The sequence below is a fragment of the Molossus molossus genome, unplaced genomic scaffold, assembly GCF_014108415.1.
Source record: "Molossus molossus isolate mMolMol1 unplaced genomic scaffold, mMolMol1.p scaffold_m16_p_19, whole genome shotgun sequence".
Classification (NCBI taxonomy): domain Eukaryota; kingdom Metazoa; phylum Chordata; class Mammalia; order Chiroptera; family Molossidae; genus Molossus; species Molossus molossus.
The window spans coordinates 48,109,209-48,120,529 of record NW_023425354.1 but is presented as its reverse complement, the minus strand read 5'-3'; the positions used below and the strand labels follow the sequence as shown (position 1 = coordinate 48,120,529).

The window sequence follows — 11,321 nt, the reverse complement described above, 5'->3', positions numbered from 1 at the left end:
GCAACAAGAATGGCCTGCCTTCCTCTAACTGCCCAACTTTCTTGCTCCAGGGACAGGTCGAGTTTTGAGGGGCACTGGGCACAGGGAAAGGGTTTGGGGTGGGTGTGGGGTATTCCCAAATTCTTCCTAGCACAACTGACCCTGAGGGCTTTTGATCTGGGTGTTTGATCCCATTGTGCAAAGGAATTGACTTTAAATTGCCAAAGCTTAAGAAGGGAGGGGACTACGTGCAGAGCTTCTGGGGCTGGAAGGCCTGACTTCTGGGTCTTGGGTGGGGAGGAGGCGGGGTGCCCTAAGGGGGCGTTGGGGGCTGGGAAGAACAGGATACCTGGGTCTGCCTAAGGGGGATCTTGGCACTCTTAAGGAGGCGTGGTCTGCTGGGAGGGAGTGGGGAGGAGTTAGTCGTTAAAAGCTGTTCCTGGTCCTGGCTTCCCCTCCAGCCACGGACGGGCGCTGAAGCCAGGTGAGAGTGTTGTGGTACCCGGACTGCACTGCTCGGCAGCCACAATACGGTAGAGACTGAGCGGGAAGTTTACAGCTTCCACCGGAGATCTGCCAGCCACAGGTAGGAGGAGCGGGGCTGGGGTCTGGTACTGCACCGCAAGGAAAGGAAAAAGCAATCTGTCCTGTACCGGTTACCAGACGACAAATTTTGCACTCCAATCTCCTACAGCGTGCAGGATTGGTAGGAAGCAGGGGCTCCAGAGTAAGGACTCTGAACTTGGGGACGATAGATACTTTTTATGGACACGAGCTTCTCTGAAACGACTCCATACTAGGAAGACACTTCCATTTTAAGGATACCAGGTTTGGGGGTCAACATTTCGCTTTGGAAGAGAGGGAGTGTGGGCACCCTCTTAAGGCTTTCCTCCATCCCCATGGCGTTACCCGGCCCCTCACAAGACCAGGCTTGGAGCCTGGAACCTCCCGCTCCCACCGTCCCTGCCTCCTCGTCCTCGGTCTCCCAGAAGCGGGAGGACGCTGAGAGTCCTGTGGTCTCTGGGGGCCTTCCCTTGGAGAAGGTGAAGCGACCTATGAACGCGTTCATGGTGTGGAGCTCCGCTCAGCGCCGCCAGATGGCGCAGCAAAACCCAAAGATGCACAACTCGGAGATCTCCAAGCGCCTGGGCGCACAGTGGAAGCTGCTGGGAGAGGACGAAAAGCGGCCCTTCGTGGAGGAAGCCAAACGGCTGCGGGCCCGGCACCTGCGTGACTACCCCGATTACAAGTACCGGCCACGGCGCAAAACCAAGAGTGCAGGCGCTGGGCTGCCCCACTTCGGCCAGGGAAGCGGCAGTGTGGCTGGCAGCGGACCGGTTTGGGGGCTCGGGTACTCGACCACCCACGGGAGCAGAGGCTTTGGATACCAGCCCCCCAACTACTCGATATCCTACCTGCCTGGTGGTTACAGGTAAGTGGCTGGGGAGTGGAGTGAGGAAAGAGTAGCTGTGTCCTCCCTCCTGGAGTCTAGGTGGGGTGGATACCAGAGGGCCTAAGAGAAGGGGCCTGAATCCACCAAAACAGAGGCTACTCCTTGTACTCCCTGCTCCTTTGGGAGGGTTCCGGTGGCCCAGGGTGTTCCTGGAGGGCTTTCCCATCTCAGCTTGGCAGGTGGCCCTGCAGGGGCAAGCCACAGCCCCCTAGATGTTGACCGTGTTCCAGCTACCTACCAAGATTTCCTGTCGTCCCCCACCCCCACCTGCTTCTGGCCCTGATGTGACCCGGCTTCCTCTCTCAGCCCTTAGGGCAAGGAGAGGCTAAGCCCAACTCTGCCCCTTTCTGGCCTGCTGCCCCAAAACAGGAAAACAGGCGCACAGCACGCAAGCTCGCTGGTGAGCCTGCCCCGACAAGGCTGCCTGGCTCTCTGAGCCAGCCTAGGGTCTAGTTCCGGACCTGCAGTACCTAGTGGGGCCCAAATAGCCGGGAATGGGTAGGTTCTACTTGTCTGCCCAGAATTGATCAGGTCTGCCCTTAAATGCATGTTGGGAACCCTACCTGGCACCTCCAACCTAGGCAAGTGCCCTCTAACCCCAGTGTTTCTCTCTTTGCAGCTCTTCCCACTCTAAATCAGAAGCCTCAACATGCTCCCTCCATCAGAGTAACCCTAGGCTCCAGGGGGAGTTGCTCCCCCCCTATAACCCCTACCTAACCCCAGGCTCTCCCACTGCCTACAACCCTCCCCTCTCAGGAGCCCCCATGCCCCTAGCCCACCTCTAACAATCATGGCTGTGGACCTCCCAGGAAGCACTGCAACCTCTTTTTCACCTAGAAGAACCACCTCCTACCCCCAAATTGCAACCCCTTTTTTTTTGCATGGTTGGACCAGTTTAAAGGAGGCCTGCGGTCTCCCCACCCCTCAAAGCCAGGGGGAGCAACACAACTTTATTTTTTTAGGATGAACACGGTTTTGTACAATTAAGCCATGTCTCTGTGTCTTTATTGCCCCATCTGTTCCCCCTCACTGCAGCAGGAACCAACACCATCTCCACTCCCTTCCGCCTGGACCTGCCAGAGCAGGAACCTCCTCACCCCACCCTGGGGCCCTGGTTGAGTCATTCTCCATCCCCTCCTTTCCCTCCCCCCCAAACCTGGGGTCCAAGAGACAGTCCCTGCCAGGCTGGGGAGGGAGGCAGCCATAAGCCCCTAGTCCTTTCCACTGTCCAGGCTCTGTTCCCTTAAGGACAAAAAGGAAGTGGGAGGGCAGGGCAAGGCTTTGGCCCAGAATAGGTAAGTAGCTGGAAATTGCTAAAGAATCTCAGCCAAATGATTAAATGAGTTAATAGTGCATACACAGGACAGCACACAATAAGTATCAAACGTCAGTCTGAAAATCTCTACCCCACTTCCTTTCTAAGGATTAGGTCTACCAACTATGCCTTGCCACTAAACACAAACCCTGGCTCAAGAAGTTGCATCTGCAGAGGAATGGGGACAAGTCACACCAGTAGGTGGGCTCAGAAGGACCCAGAGGTTAGGTGGATGAACAGAAACATGGAATGAACTCTAATAGCCAGCTCAGCCCTACTACTCCTTTTTCTTCTTGTGAGGAGCCTTTGCATTCCAGTAGAAGAGAAGCTGGGCAGCGATGAGGCCGTTACAGAGGGAAGAGACCACAAAGGTTCCAGCCATGAGGGGATCTCTAGTTTCCTAGATGTGAAAAACAGAGCTAGGATCACTCTTCAGCAAAATCCCCAGAAAAGGTTCCAGAGACAAGGCAGCTTTAATTCCTCAGGTGGGAGATAAGATGTGGTTTCAGTGCCTCCTAGAGGGGAGAAGGTGAACTAACCTGAATGGAGGTGAAGATTCGGGCCAAGGAGCCCCCAAAGAGCAAAAAGACTGTGATGGCTGAGAGCTGGCCTGTGTGCCCGTTGCGGTAGTTGGTGGCTGCCTGGAGCAGCTAGAACAGGAGTTGAAACCCTTTGTTCTATCTGAATTCTTCCCATGTTCCCATCAGATTCCCCCCATTCCCCTCAGTCTAACACTCCCACCCAGAGCTCCCCACTCCGACCCTCACCCCAGTTCCCCTTCCCAACACTGTTTCCTTTGCTCCCAGTACCCACCTTCCCCACCACCACAGAAGGCATATTGGAGGCCTGGAGTAGGGTGATAATGGCCAGGGGTGTCAGTGGTGAAAGCAGCACCAGCAGGACCAGGACGTAACCCACTAGGAAAGCCAAACCTAGGATTGAAGGAGACAAAGGAGTCCTCGTCAACCTCTGGAGTCCTCTGGCTTCCCCAGGCCTGAATTTCCAGCTAGCAGGGCTCTTAACAGCCTGCTCTTGGGTAAATCCCCAGCACCTTTCACAGTTTGTCCTCTGTAGTGCAAGACCAGGAAGCAGATGGTGACTGTCTGGAGCATCAGGAATAGAGCTTCACCCCAAGAGCTGCAGAGTCAAGAGTTGGGAGGAAGAAAGGCGGGCCTGGAAAGAGGCAGGAAAAGCCTCCGTAGCCCATCCATCTGGGGATACAATTCTCTTATTCCCTGTCCTCCACAGCCCTATTGGTTCCTACCTCCTGCCTTCCAGCACCACCACCTCCATCTCTGATCAACTCACTCTGAATCCTGGGCATTTGTGGAATGCTCATCTCCTCTCATCACCTCCATAGATGATGACTAGATTTCCAAAAGGGTTTAAACTCTTCTTGTCCTTTTACCTCCCTTACCCTAACCCCACTAGAGTTGTGGGCATGTACCCTTGGGGATAAAGGGCAGACCCCTCACCTGAAGGGGAATTTGTTGATGATGCTGTAAACCATGGTCCCAGTCAATGCCACTAGTTCCAGCATTACTGACTGGAGGCTCAGCCCTTCAGCACTCTTGGCTCCAAGGATTTTGAACACCTGGGGCAGTTTTACTGGAGAAAAGGATGAGAATGGCATGGCTGAGGAACCAATATCCCTTGGGAGCACAACACAACAGCTACTAGGAAGTATGTTAAAGCCATTTCTGGTTAAGGGACACATTCAATTTATGGCATTTTAGTACTCCACCCCCAACCCAACAGCAGGAAAGTAAGGGGAAATACATACCCAGAAGTGACCCAGCTACAATGCCCAGCCCCAGGCCTTTGCTGAGGAGAATCTTCAGGCAGGGTACTGAGAAGAGAAAAAGGGATAAGCAGAGAGGAGACCTCTGGAACCCAGGCTAGGGCTTTCAGGAGACAGAACAGGCCTCTAGGCTTAAAGCGCTCCTGTGGGCTGCTTGCTGCTCCTTAAGACTGTGACACCCACACAGGGAACCCTTCAGTTGTCTGGAGGCAGGTGAAAAAGGCCTCGTCCTTACTGTTCCAAATCAATTCATGTCCAGACAAGGTGACTTTCCAAAACAGCTTTTACCATTGCTTTCCTCCAACCCAATTTTCCATTCCCTAAAGATTACATCTACACAACCACACAGACATTAGGTTGGGGAAAGCAGGAGATTGAGAGCAGGAAGGAGGGGGGTCAATGGGGGGAAAAAGGGGAGCATCTGTAATACTTTCAACAATTAAAAAAAAACATTTTAAAAAAGATTATATCTAAACTCCTTGGTCTAGCCTGGCCTGAGTGGCTCAGTTGTCTGGTGCACCAAAGGGTTGCTGATTCCATTCCTGGTCAGGGCACACACCTGGGTTATGGGTTTGATTCCCCCTAGTCAGGGAACATATGGAAGGCAATCAGTCAACGTTTCTTTCTCTCTCTCTTTCTCTAAGCATGTCCTCAGATAAGGATTTACAAAAGTAAAATAAACTCCTAGATTTACTTCAAAGACTGTCCACTGCTTCCCTGTATAAAGCTGAACAATGACCTAGAGTACGCTGATCCTTTATTCCCGTCCTCTGAGCAACTAGGCGATCCAAGAACAGGTCTCCTCTTTACCATTCATTTCTGAACCCATTGTTCCTGGCTCTACCCTTCTAGGACTTACTTTTTTAAAAATAAGTTTTTATTGCCCTGGCCGGTTTGGCTCAGCGGTTAGAGCGTCGGCCTGCGGTCCGGAGAGACCCGGGTTCGGTTCCCGCTAAGGGCATGTACCTCGGTTGCAGTTTGTCCCCGGCCCTGGTTGGTCGTGCGGGTGGCAGCCACTCGATGTGTCCCTTTCACATCGATGTTTCTCTCTCTCTCCCTCCTGCTCTATCTGAATAAAGAATAAAAAAGTGTCCTTGGATGAGGATAAAAAAATAAAAAAAAAATAAGTTTTTATTGAAATTTTAGAGAGAGGAAGGAAGAGATAGAAACAATGACGTGAGAGAGAAACATCTATCAGCTACCTCCTGCAAGCCCCCTACTGAGAATGGAGCCTGCAAGGCAGGCATGTGCCCTGACGGGGAATCAAACCGGGACCTCTCAGTCCATGGGATGATGCTCAACCCACGGAGCCACACCGGCTGGGCCCCAGTATTTACTTTCATGCGCTGGCCACCCTTTCTCTAGCCCTGAAATCGTCCCCTCATGGAGCTTGGCCCAGTGGGAATCAGATTCTCATCTGTCATGAATGCAGCTAAAACAAAATGTTTCAGAAGCACAGTAGAGTACCATGAACTGAGGGGCAGACTGGGAAAGCTTCCTAAAGGGTCTGGGGCATGAGATGAGCCTCGCTGTGGAGGTGCCACGTAGAAATTGGAAGGAAGCCAAGTTCAAAATTGGATCATAACAAACGTGGAGACAGGAAGAAAAGCAATGAGGATGGCAGAAACCTTTGGGGGTGACGCCGAAGGCCTAAATTCATGAGGCTTGCAATCAAGTTTGACCTTGCTGAAGGCATAGCGATCTATTAAAGGTTGAACTATTTGATTACACTTATTAATTTGATTATATTGTTTTGTAAAATTGACTCTTTTGGCCTTCCTGTGTCGCTAAAGCATAAACTTCGCAGAAATTTACTTCTACCAAACGACCCCTCTAGCCCCCAAATGGCGTCCTCCCTCTACGGGGTCCGGGACACTTCCGCCCCTCTCAGAAGTAATTTCCGCCCAGCATCGCGTGCAATAGTCACAGCCGTCAGTTAGTCCGCAGCCACGCCCCCCTTATGATCCGAGAGCACTTTAGCAGAATTTTGACCAGATGCCGAATAAAACTCACCATGAAGTAAATCCCACTGGACGAAAATTTGGTCGTAGCATTTCTCAGGTAAAAGAATCGGCACCAGCACCCGTTTAAGCAGCCCGTCAGCTTCGGCCGCCATATTGTAAAGATAGTTTCCGCCAGTTTCTTCAGACCGTCATTACCTATGGTGCGCATGCGTGCTCTGGGAATTCCGCCTCTTCCCGCAACTAAGCTGGACCGCCCCCCGTTCTCCGCTCTTTCTTACGCCGCCGTACCTATAGTAGCGTAAAATAGGTCTCGGCCAGAGATCGCGTTTTGGGCCCACCCTCCCTGCTGTTTGAATTTTAAAGCGTGCCACAGCTGTACGCCTGCGCACTTCTCTGTTATGCGCCTTTGTTTACGCGTCCAGTTTGGAAGCAAGATTTATCTTCCTGCTTTTCTCCGCTTCTCCTGCTCGGCGCCATCTTGTCTTCTTCCTGCTGACTTTTACATTGTTCAAAGTTGAGAGAAGGAGCGTGAATCTCCAAAATGGCGTTGGATGGCGGTGCTGTAGCTCTTCTCTATCGATGTCTCCAGAGGGGATGGTGCTGGTGGGAGCCGGACAGCCTGCACCAGGCAATTCTCCACGGGCCCCGGGCTACTTTCAGGGTCCAAGCTTTTCCCTTCTCTGGTTCACCCAGGCCTCAGCGAATGGGTGCGCCAGCAACTGCTGGACCGGCATAGTGAAGCAGAAGAGGAGGATGTGGGGAAGGCGAGACCAGTTCGGGGAAGAGCACCTCCAGCCCCCTGTGGGGCTCAGCCCTGGTAGGCTCCATGAAGCACAGGCAGGGCCCCGTGGGTTCCCTCCCACCCCGCTGGCGCGAGTGCGCGCCTCTGGCCAAGGCCCGCTCTTCTGCCTTCTGTGACCACGTGCTGAGCAACGGCTTAAGCAAGGCTAAGTGGCTCAGCAGCTCTCCTTTAGAAAAGGGCACCCTGGACTACCCGGCAGGAGTAATGCCCTTTGCCACCCAGCATTGGGACACCAACTCTTGGCCATCCTGGTGGTGGTGGGACTGGCCGTCATGCTCTGGCAGTCCCAGGTGTCTGCTGCAAGCACCACGCAGTCTTGCAGTCCCTTTTGTGACTGTCACGCCACAATTTGCAAGGCCGTAGGGAATGTCTGTGAGGCGGTGGTGGGGCTGTTGGGACTGCCACATGAGGGCTGCCCACAATGGGGTGGGTCTCCAGGTCTCAGTAGCAAGTTTCTATAGCTGTAAAGGGCTCCTGCAACAGGGTGACCCCATTCTGGCCCCCAGCCATTGCACCATGGTCTACTGTAAAGGGCGTGAGTGGCACTCAGTGGTAGTGCAGGCTGTGGCTGTCTGGCAGGCCCTTTTGTAGAATCTGGACACAGGCTGCACTGGGGATGCCACCCACCACCACTAAGTACACCACCACTGGGGACATCAGGGTGGCCCAGGCTGGAGGTATTGTCATTCCTAGGAGCACAGAGGGTAATTGTATGCGGAGGTTGTAGTACCCACTGCTCCTTTTGTTGATGAAACCCTTTGCAGGTGAGATAGCATCCCAGGTGCAGCAAGGATTTAATCATGCTGTTAAGCAGCCCTGGACCTGGTGGGCTGGGCAGGCATTCTTGTTGCTAAGGTACTACTAGCACAGCCTTTGGAAACAAAATGACACAGTTGTGACCTTCCCACCCACACTCATTGTTACTGTTGCCTGCTTCACCTGTAATTGCATATAAGGATCAGGAAGGTGGCCACCAGGATGGATGGTTCTGGATTGGAGGGGAAGAGGAACTGGAGCAGCTTGGGGCCCCAGAATGAGGAAGGGAGGTGAGGCAGATTCAACACTAGTTGTACCAGGCTTTGGGGGATGAACCCATGAGGGCATTTGTTTACATGCTGACATTTTCATCCCTCCTCACCAGCTCCCTGAGACTCAACCATGTAAGGCACAGAAAGCATTGTGACAGGAAACCCACAGCTTTTAACCCTGGCAAGAAGGACAAGGAAAACCAGACAAAGGTTTTAGTAGGTTTTACTCTTCTTCTGCTGAGGATGGGGGAGTGGAAATGTCACATTTAATAAACATCTCTTCTCAGTTCTCCCAGTTGCATTATCTCTGCTTTTGTTCTTCAAGACAGAGGGGGAAGGGAGATAATTTTGTCTCAGTCAGTTGAGTGGTGCCCTGGGTGTTGGGACAAATGCTCAGAGGGGCTGGTAGGTGGGTGGACGTCTCCGGAAGATGCAAAAGATAACAAACACCAAGGTGAGGAGGCAGAGGGCGATCAGACCGATGATAAGAGGCAGCAATACGGATCGGTCACTGGGACAAGAGAAACCTGGCAGAAAGATAGGGCAAGTAGGCATCACAATGTGGTGGCTGGGATAAAGGTCAGAGGAAGGAATATGGGGGGTGTTAGGAAGTAGACTGGTGAGGAGCTCACCCAAAAGACCAAGAGCAGTAAATGAAGGGGGAGAATGGCCAGTCTTGTAGAAGAGGGGAGGGCAGTTGCCTGGAGTATGGCTTTCAGTGCAGTGGGAGAGGCAGTGGGAGAGTACTAGGAGGGAAGAAGTATCTTACTTGGCCCAAAGGCCCCTGTAGGGGGTAGGTGAGCCGCTTGTAGCCTCAGGAAGAGCAGGTCAAGGTGGAAAGCTGGTGAAAGAATGATGCTTGCATTTCTGCAACTGAAGCTCTGGCCCAAAGGGGCTTGGAGTTCCCGAAGGGATGAATTCTGAACTGAGAATGTCCACTCTAAAAGAATGAGGAAGGGTCAGCTCTATATCCATATCCCCACCCCCCTAGCCTAGGTCCTTTTAGGAGTCCAGACATTTAGTGCAAGTGACGACAAAGGGAAGGTTACTCACGTGTTGCTTGCGGGAAAGACACATTGTACTCCACAGCCATGTAGTTCAGGTAAACAGTGCTCTGCAATGGTTCCTGCAGGGGTGACCAGGAAGGCTCAGGGCAGCAGGGGAGAGTGGTATTCATGTCCACCGGGTAAGGAATGCAGCAAGGGCTAGGGACTGGGCACTTGGGAGTGTGAGGATGAGGGATGAGGGGTGAGGTACCTGCTTGAATCCAAAGCTGAGCTGTCCATAGGGGAATGAGAGAAGCAAGTGGGGATGGGCACCCTCACAGCCTCCTTGGGCCTTGGTTTTGTTGGGGTTTAGTACAGAGATGCCCCAGGCCTGTGGAAGTTAGAGATAAGGGGGTCACAAGGCTATATAGCCATGCTATCTAATGTGCCTTGTTTTCAACCCCACCCTGTATTGGCCCCCTTCTCTACTCTTCCTTCTTCCCTTCTGAATCATAGCAAATGGTCTCATCCTCTTACCCCTTTCAGCTTTACCTCTCTTCCACTTTGAGTTGGGTACAGAACTCGAATCCGAATCTGGGCTTGGAGATGGACACAAGGCAGGGAACCATTAGCCCAAGTGTAGTCTCCTACAGCTGCCTTGGAGCCTGGGCTAGGACTTGGAGAGGGTGGAGGTGGTCTTGGGTGGGGGGAACTGGTTGGGGATCCTGGACTGGTAGTAGTGCTATTGCTTGTTGTTGGATGAATTGTGGCATTTCCATGGCTTGTCGTGGTGACCGGATTGTGAGTAGCCGTTGTGGGTCCATGGCTTGTGGTGACAGGATTGTGAGTAGCTGTTGTGGGTCCATGGCTAGTGCCTCTGGTGGTGGTTCTTTGGCTCTTGGTGGTTCTGTGGCTGGTTGTTCCAGGACTTGTTGTGCTTTCTGTAGCCGTAGGTGTCACCGTGAAGGATGGCAGCAGAGTAGCAGATTTTTTATGAGGACAGTCATTCCCTGTCCCGTGGGCTTTCAGCAGAGGAAAAAGACTGGTTAGCAACCCAAGGGTAGGCTCCTTCCCCGAAAGTCCCCCTTTTCCTTACCTGCTAGTAGACCTAGCAAGGCCCCCAAGAAAAACACAGCAAGCTGCATGGCAGAACAGCGGAGTTCTCAGTTGTCAGTACCAGCTGCTCAGTCTACCCTCCCCGTCTTCTTTTGGAAAAGGAGGAAATGAAAGTTTTTGACTTCCTGTAACTAAGACAACCCTACCCCCCCAACCTGACTCAAGCACCTCAGCCCGTGACCTATCTCTGAGTCATCACACTTTTGCCATGAAGACGATTGACACTGGCTTCACCAAAGTGGAAGTTGTCAGGATTAAGATTGTCATGGGGGAGAATGAATTGGGAGTTTTAGAGTTGATCCTTGGGGACTCATTGGTTTACCTAAGCAAAACCCCAGATGAGGCAAGTGATTACAGAAGCAGTTGAAAAGCAGCCCCTCCGTAGTTTGCAGAGAAAATATTCAATGTAAAAACCAGGTGACCAGTTCCATTTTCCCCTCCATCACTTCCTCTTGACTGAGACATGTGAGGCACTTGTGATGGTGATTGCCCAACCCCTTACAGAAGGGTCACACTAGTCCGTTACTCTAACTGACCATTATAACAAAGCAACAACAGAAGGTTAGCTGGTAGGGGAAATATATACCCCATAGCAGGTGGGAAGGGGAAGAAATGAGAAGCCCAAACAGGCAGTTTCCAAGTAATTTTATTCAGAATTTTGTTTGTTTCCTGAATCAATAAATACTATACAAAACAATGTAAAAATGGCTACTATTTTTTCTCCCCTGCTCCCCCCCCACTTGGGGACAATCCCCTGGGCCACCTAACTCAGGGGTTTCTCCCTCCAGATTTGGTCCAGTAAATGAGGTTGAGTGACATAGTCCCCCCCTAAATCATTTTCAGAGGAATTTGGCTGGAGCAGGGAGAGCCTCTGGGG

The 11,321-nt window shown here is 52.3% G+C and overlaps 3 protein-coding genes across 6 annotated transcripts; 1 reads left to right on the top strand and 2 right to left on the bottom strand.

Moving 5' to 3' along the window:
• Positions 1-429: 429 nt before the first annotated feature.
• Positions 430-2,268, top strand: SOX15 (SRY-box transcription factor 15). 2 transcript variants are annotated; one of them, XM_036269897.1, is made up of 3 exons: positions 430-565; positions 674-1,411; positions 2,052-2,268. In XM_036269897.1, the coding sequence occupies exons 2-3, from the start codon at positions 879-881 to the stop codon at positions 2,215-2,217; spliced, it is 699 nt and encodes a 232-aa protein (XP_036125790.1). In that variant the 5' UTR covers positions 430-565; positions 674-878; the 3' UTR covers positions 2,218-2,268. The 2 variants fall into 2 exon arrangements, with proteins under 2 accessions (XP_036125790.1, XP_036125789.1); XM_036269896.1 differs by having other exon boundaries at positions 430-1,411.
• Positions 2,269-2,337: 69 nt separating this feature from the next.
• Positions 2,338-6,822, bottom strand: MPDU1 (mannose-P-dolichol utilization defect 1). Of its 2 annotated transcripts, XM_036269894.1 has the most exons (7): positions 6,562-6,822; positions 4,531-4,596; positions 4,223-4,355; positions 3,799-3,884; positions 3,561-3,679; positions 3,287-3,397; positions 2,399-3,147 (listed from the first exon to the last, which is right to left on the bottom strand). In XM_036269894.1, the coding sequence occupies exons 1-7, from the start codon at positions 6,662-6,664 to the stop codon at positions 3,025-3,027; spliced, it is 741 nt and encodes a 246-aa protein (XP_036125787.1). In that variant the 5' UTR covers positions 6,665-6,822; the 3' UTR covers positions 2,399-3,024. The 2 variants fall into 2 exon arrangements, with proteins under 2 accessions (XP_036125788.1, XP_036125787.1); XM_036269895.1 differs by lacking the exon at positions 3,287-3,397 and having other exon boundaries at positions 2,338-3,147.
• Positions 6,823-8,707: 1,885 nt separating this feature from the next.
• Positions 8,708-11,290, bottom strand: CD68 (CD68 molecule). 2 transcript variants are annotated; one of them, XM_036269892.1, is made up of 6 exons: positions 10,425-11,290; positions 9,881-10,350; positions 9,600-9,719; positions 9,396-9,468; positions 9,112-9,282; positions 8,708-8,869 (listed from the first exon to the last, which is right to left on the bottom strand). In XM_036269892.1, exons 1-6 carry the CDS (start codon positions 10,471-10,473, stop codon positions 8,736-8,738), a joined length of 1,017 nt encoding a protein of 338 aa, XP_036125785.1. In that variant the 5' UTR covers positions 10,474-11,290; the 3' UTR covers positions 8,708-8,735. The 2 variants fall into 2 exon arrangements, with proteins under 2 accessions (XP_036125785.1, XP_036125786.1); XM_036269893.1 differs by lacking the exon at positions 9,112-9,282.
• Between the last annotated feature and the right edge of the window lie 31 nt (positions 11,291-11,321).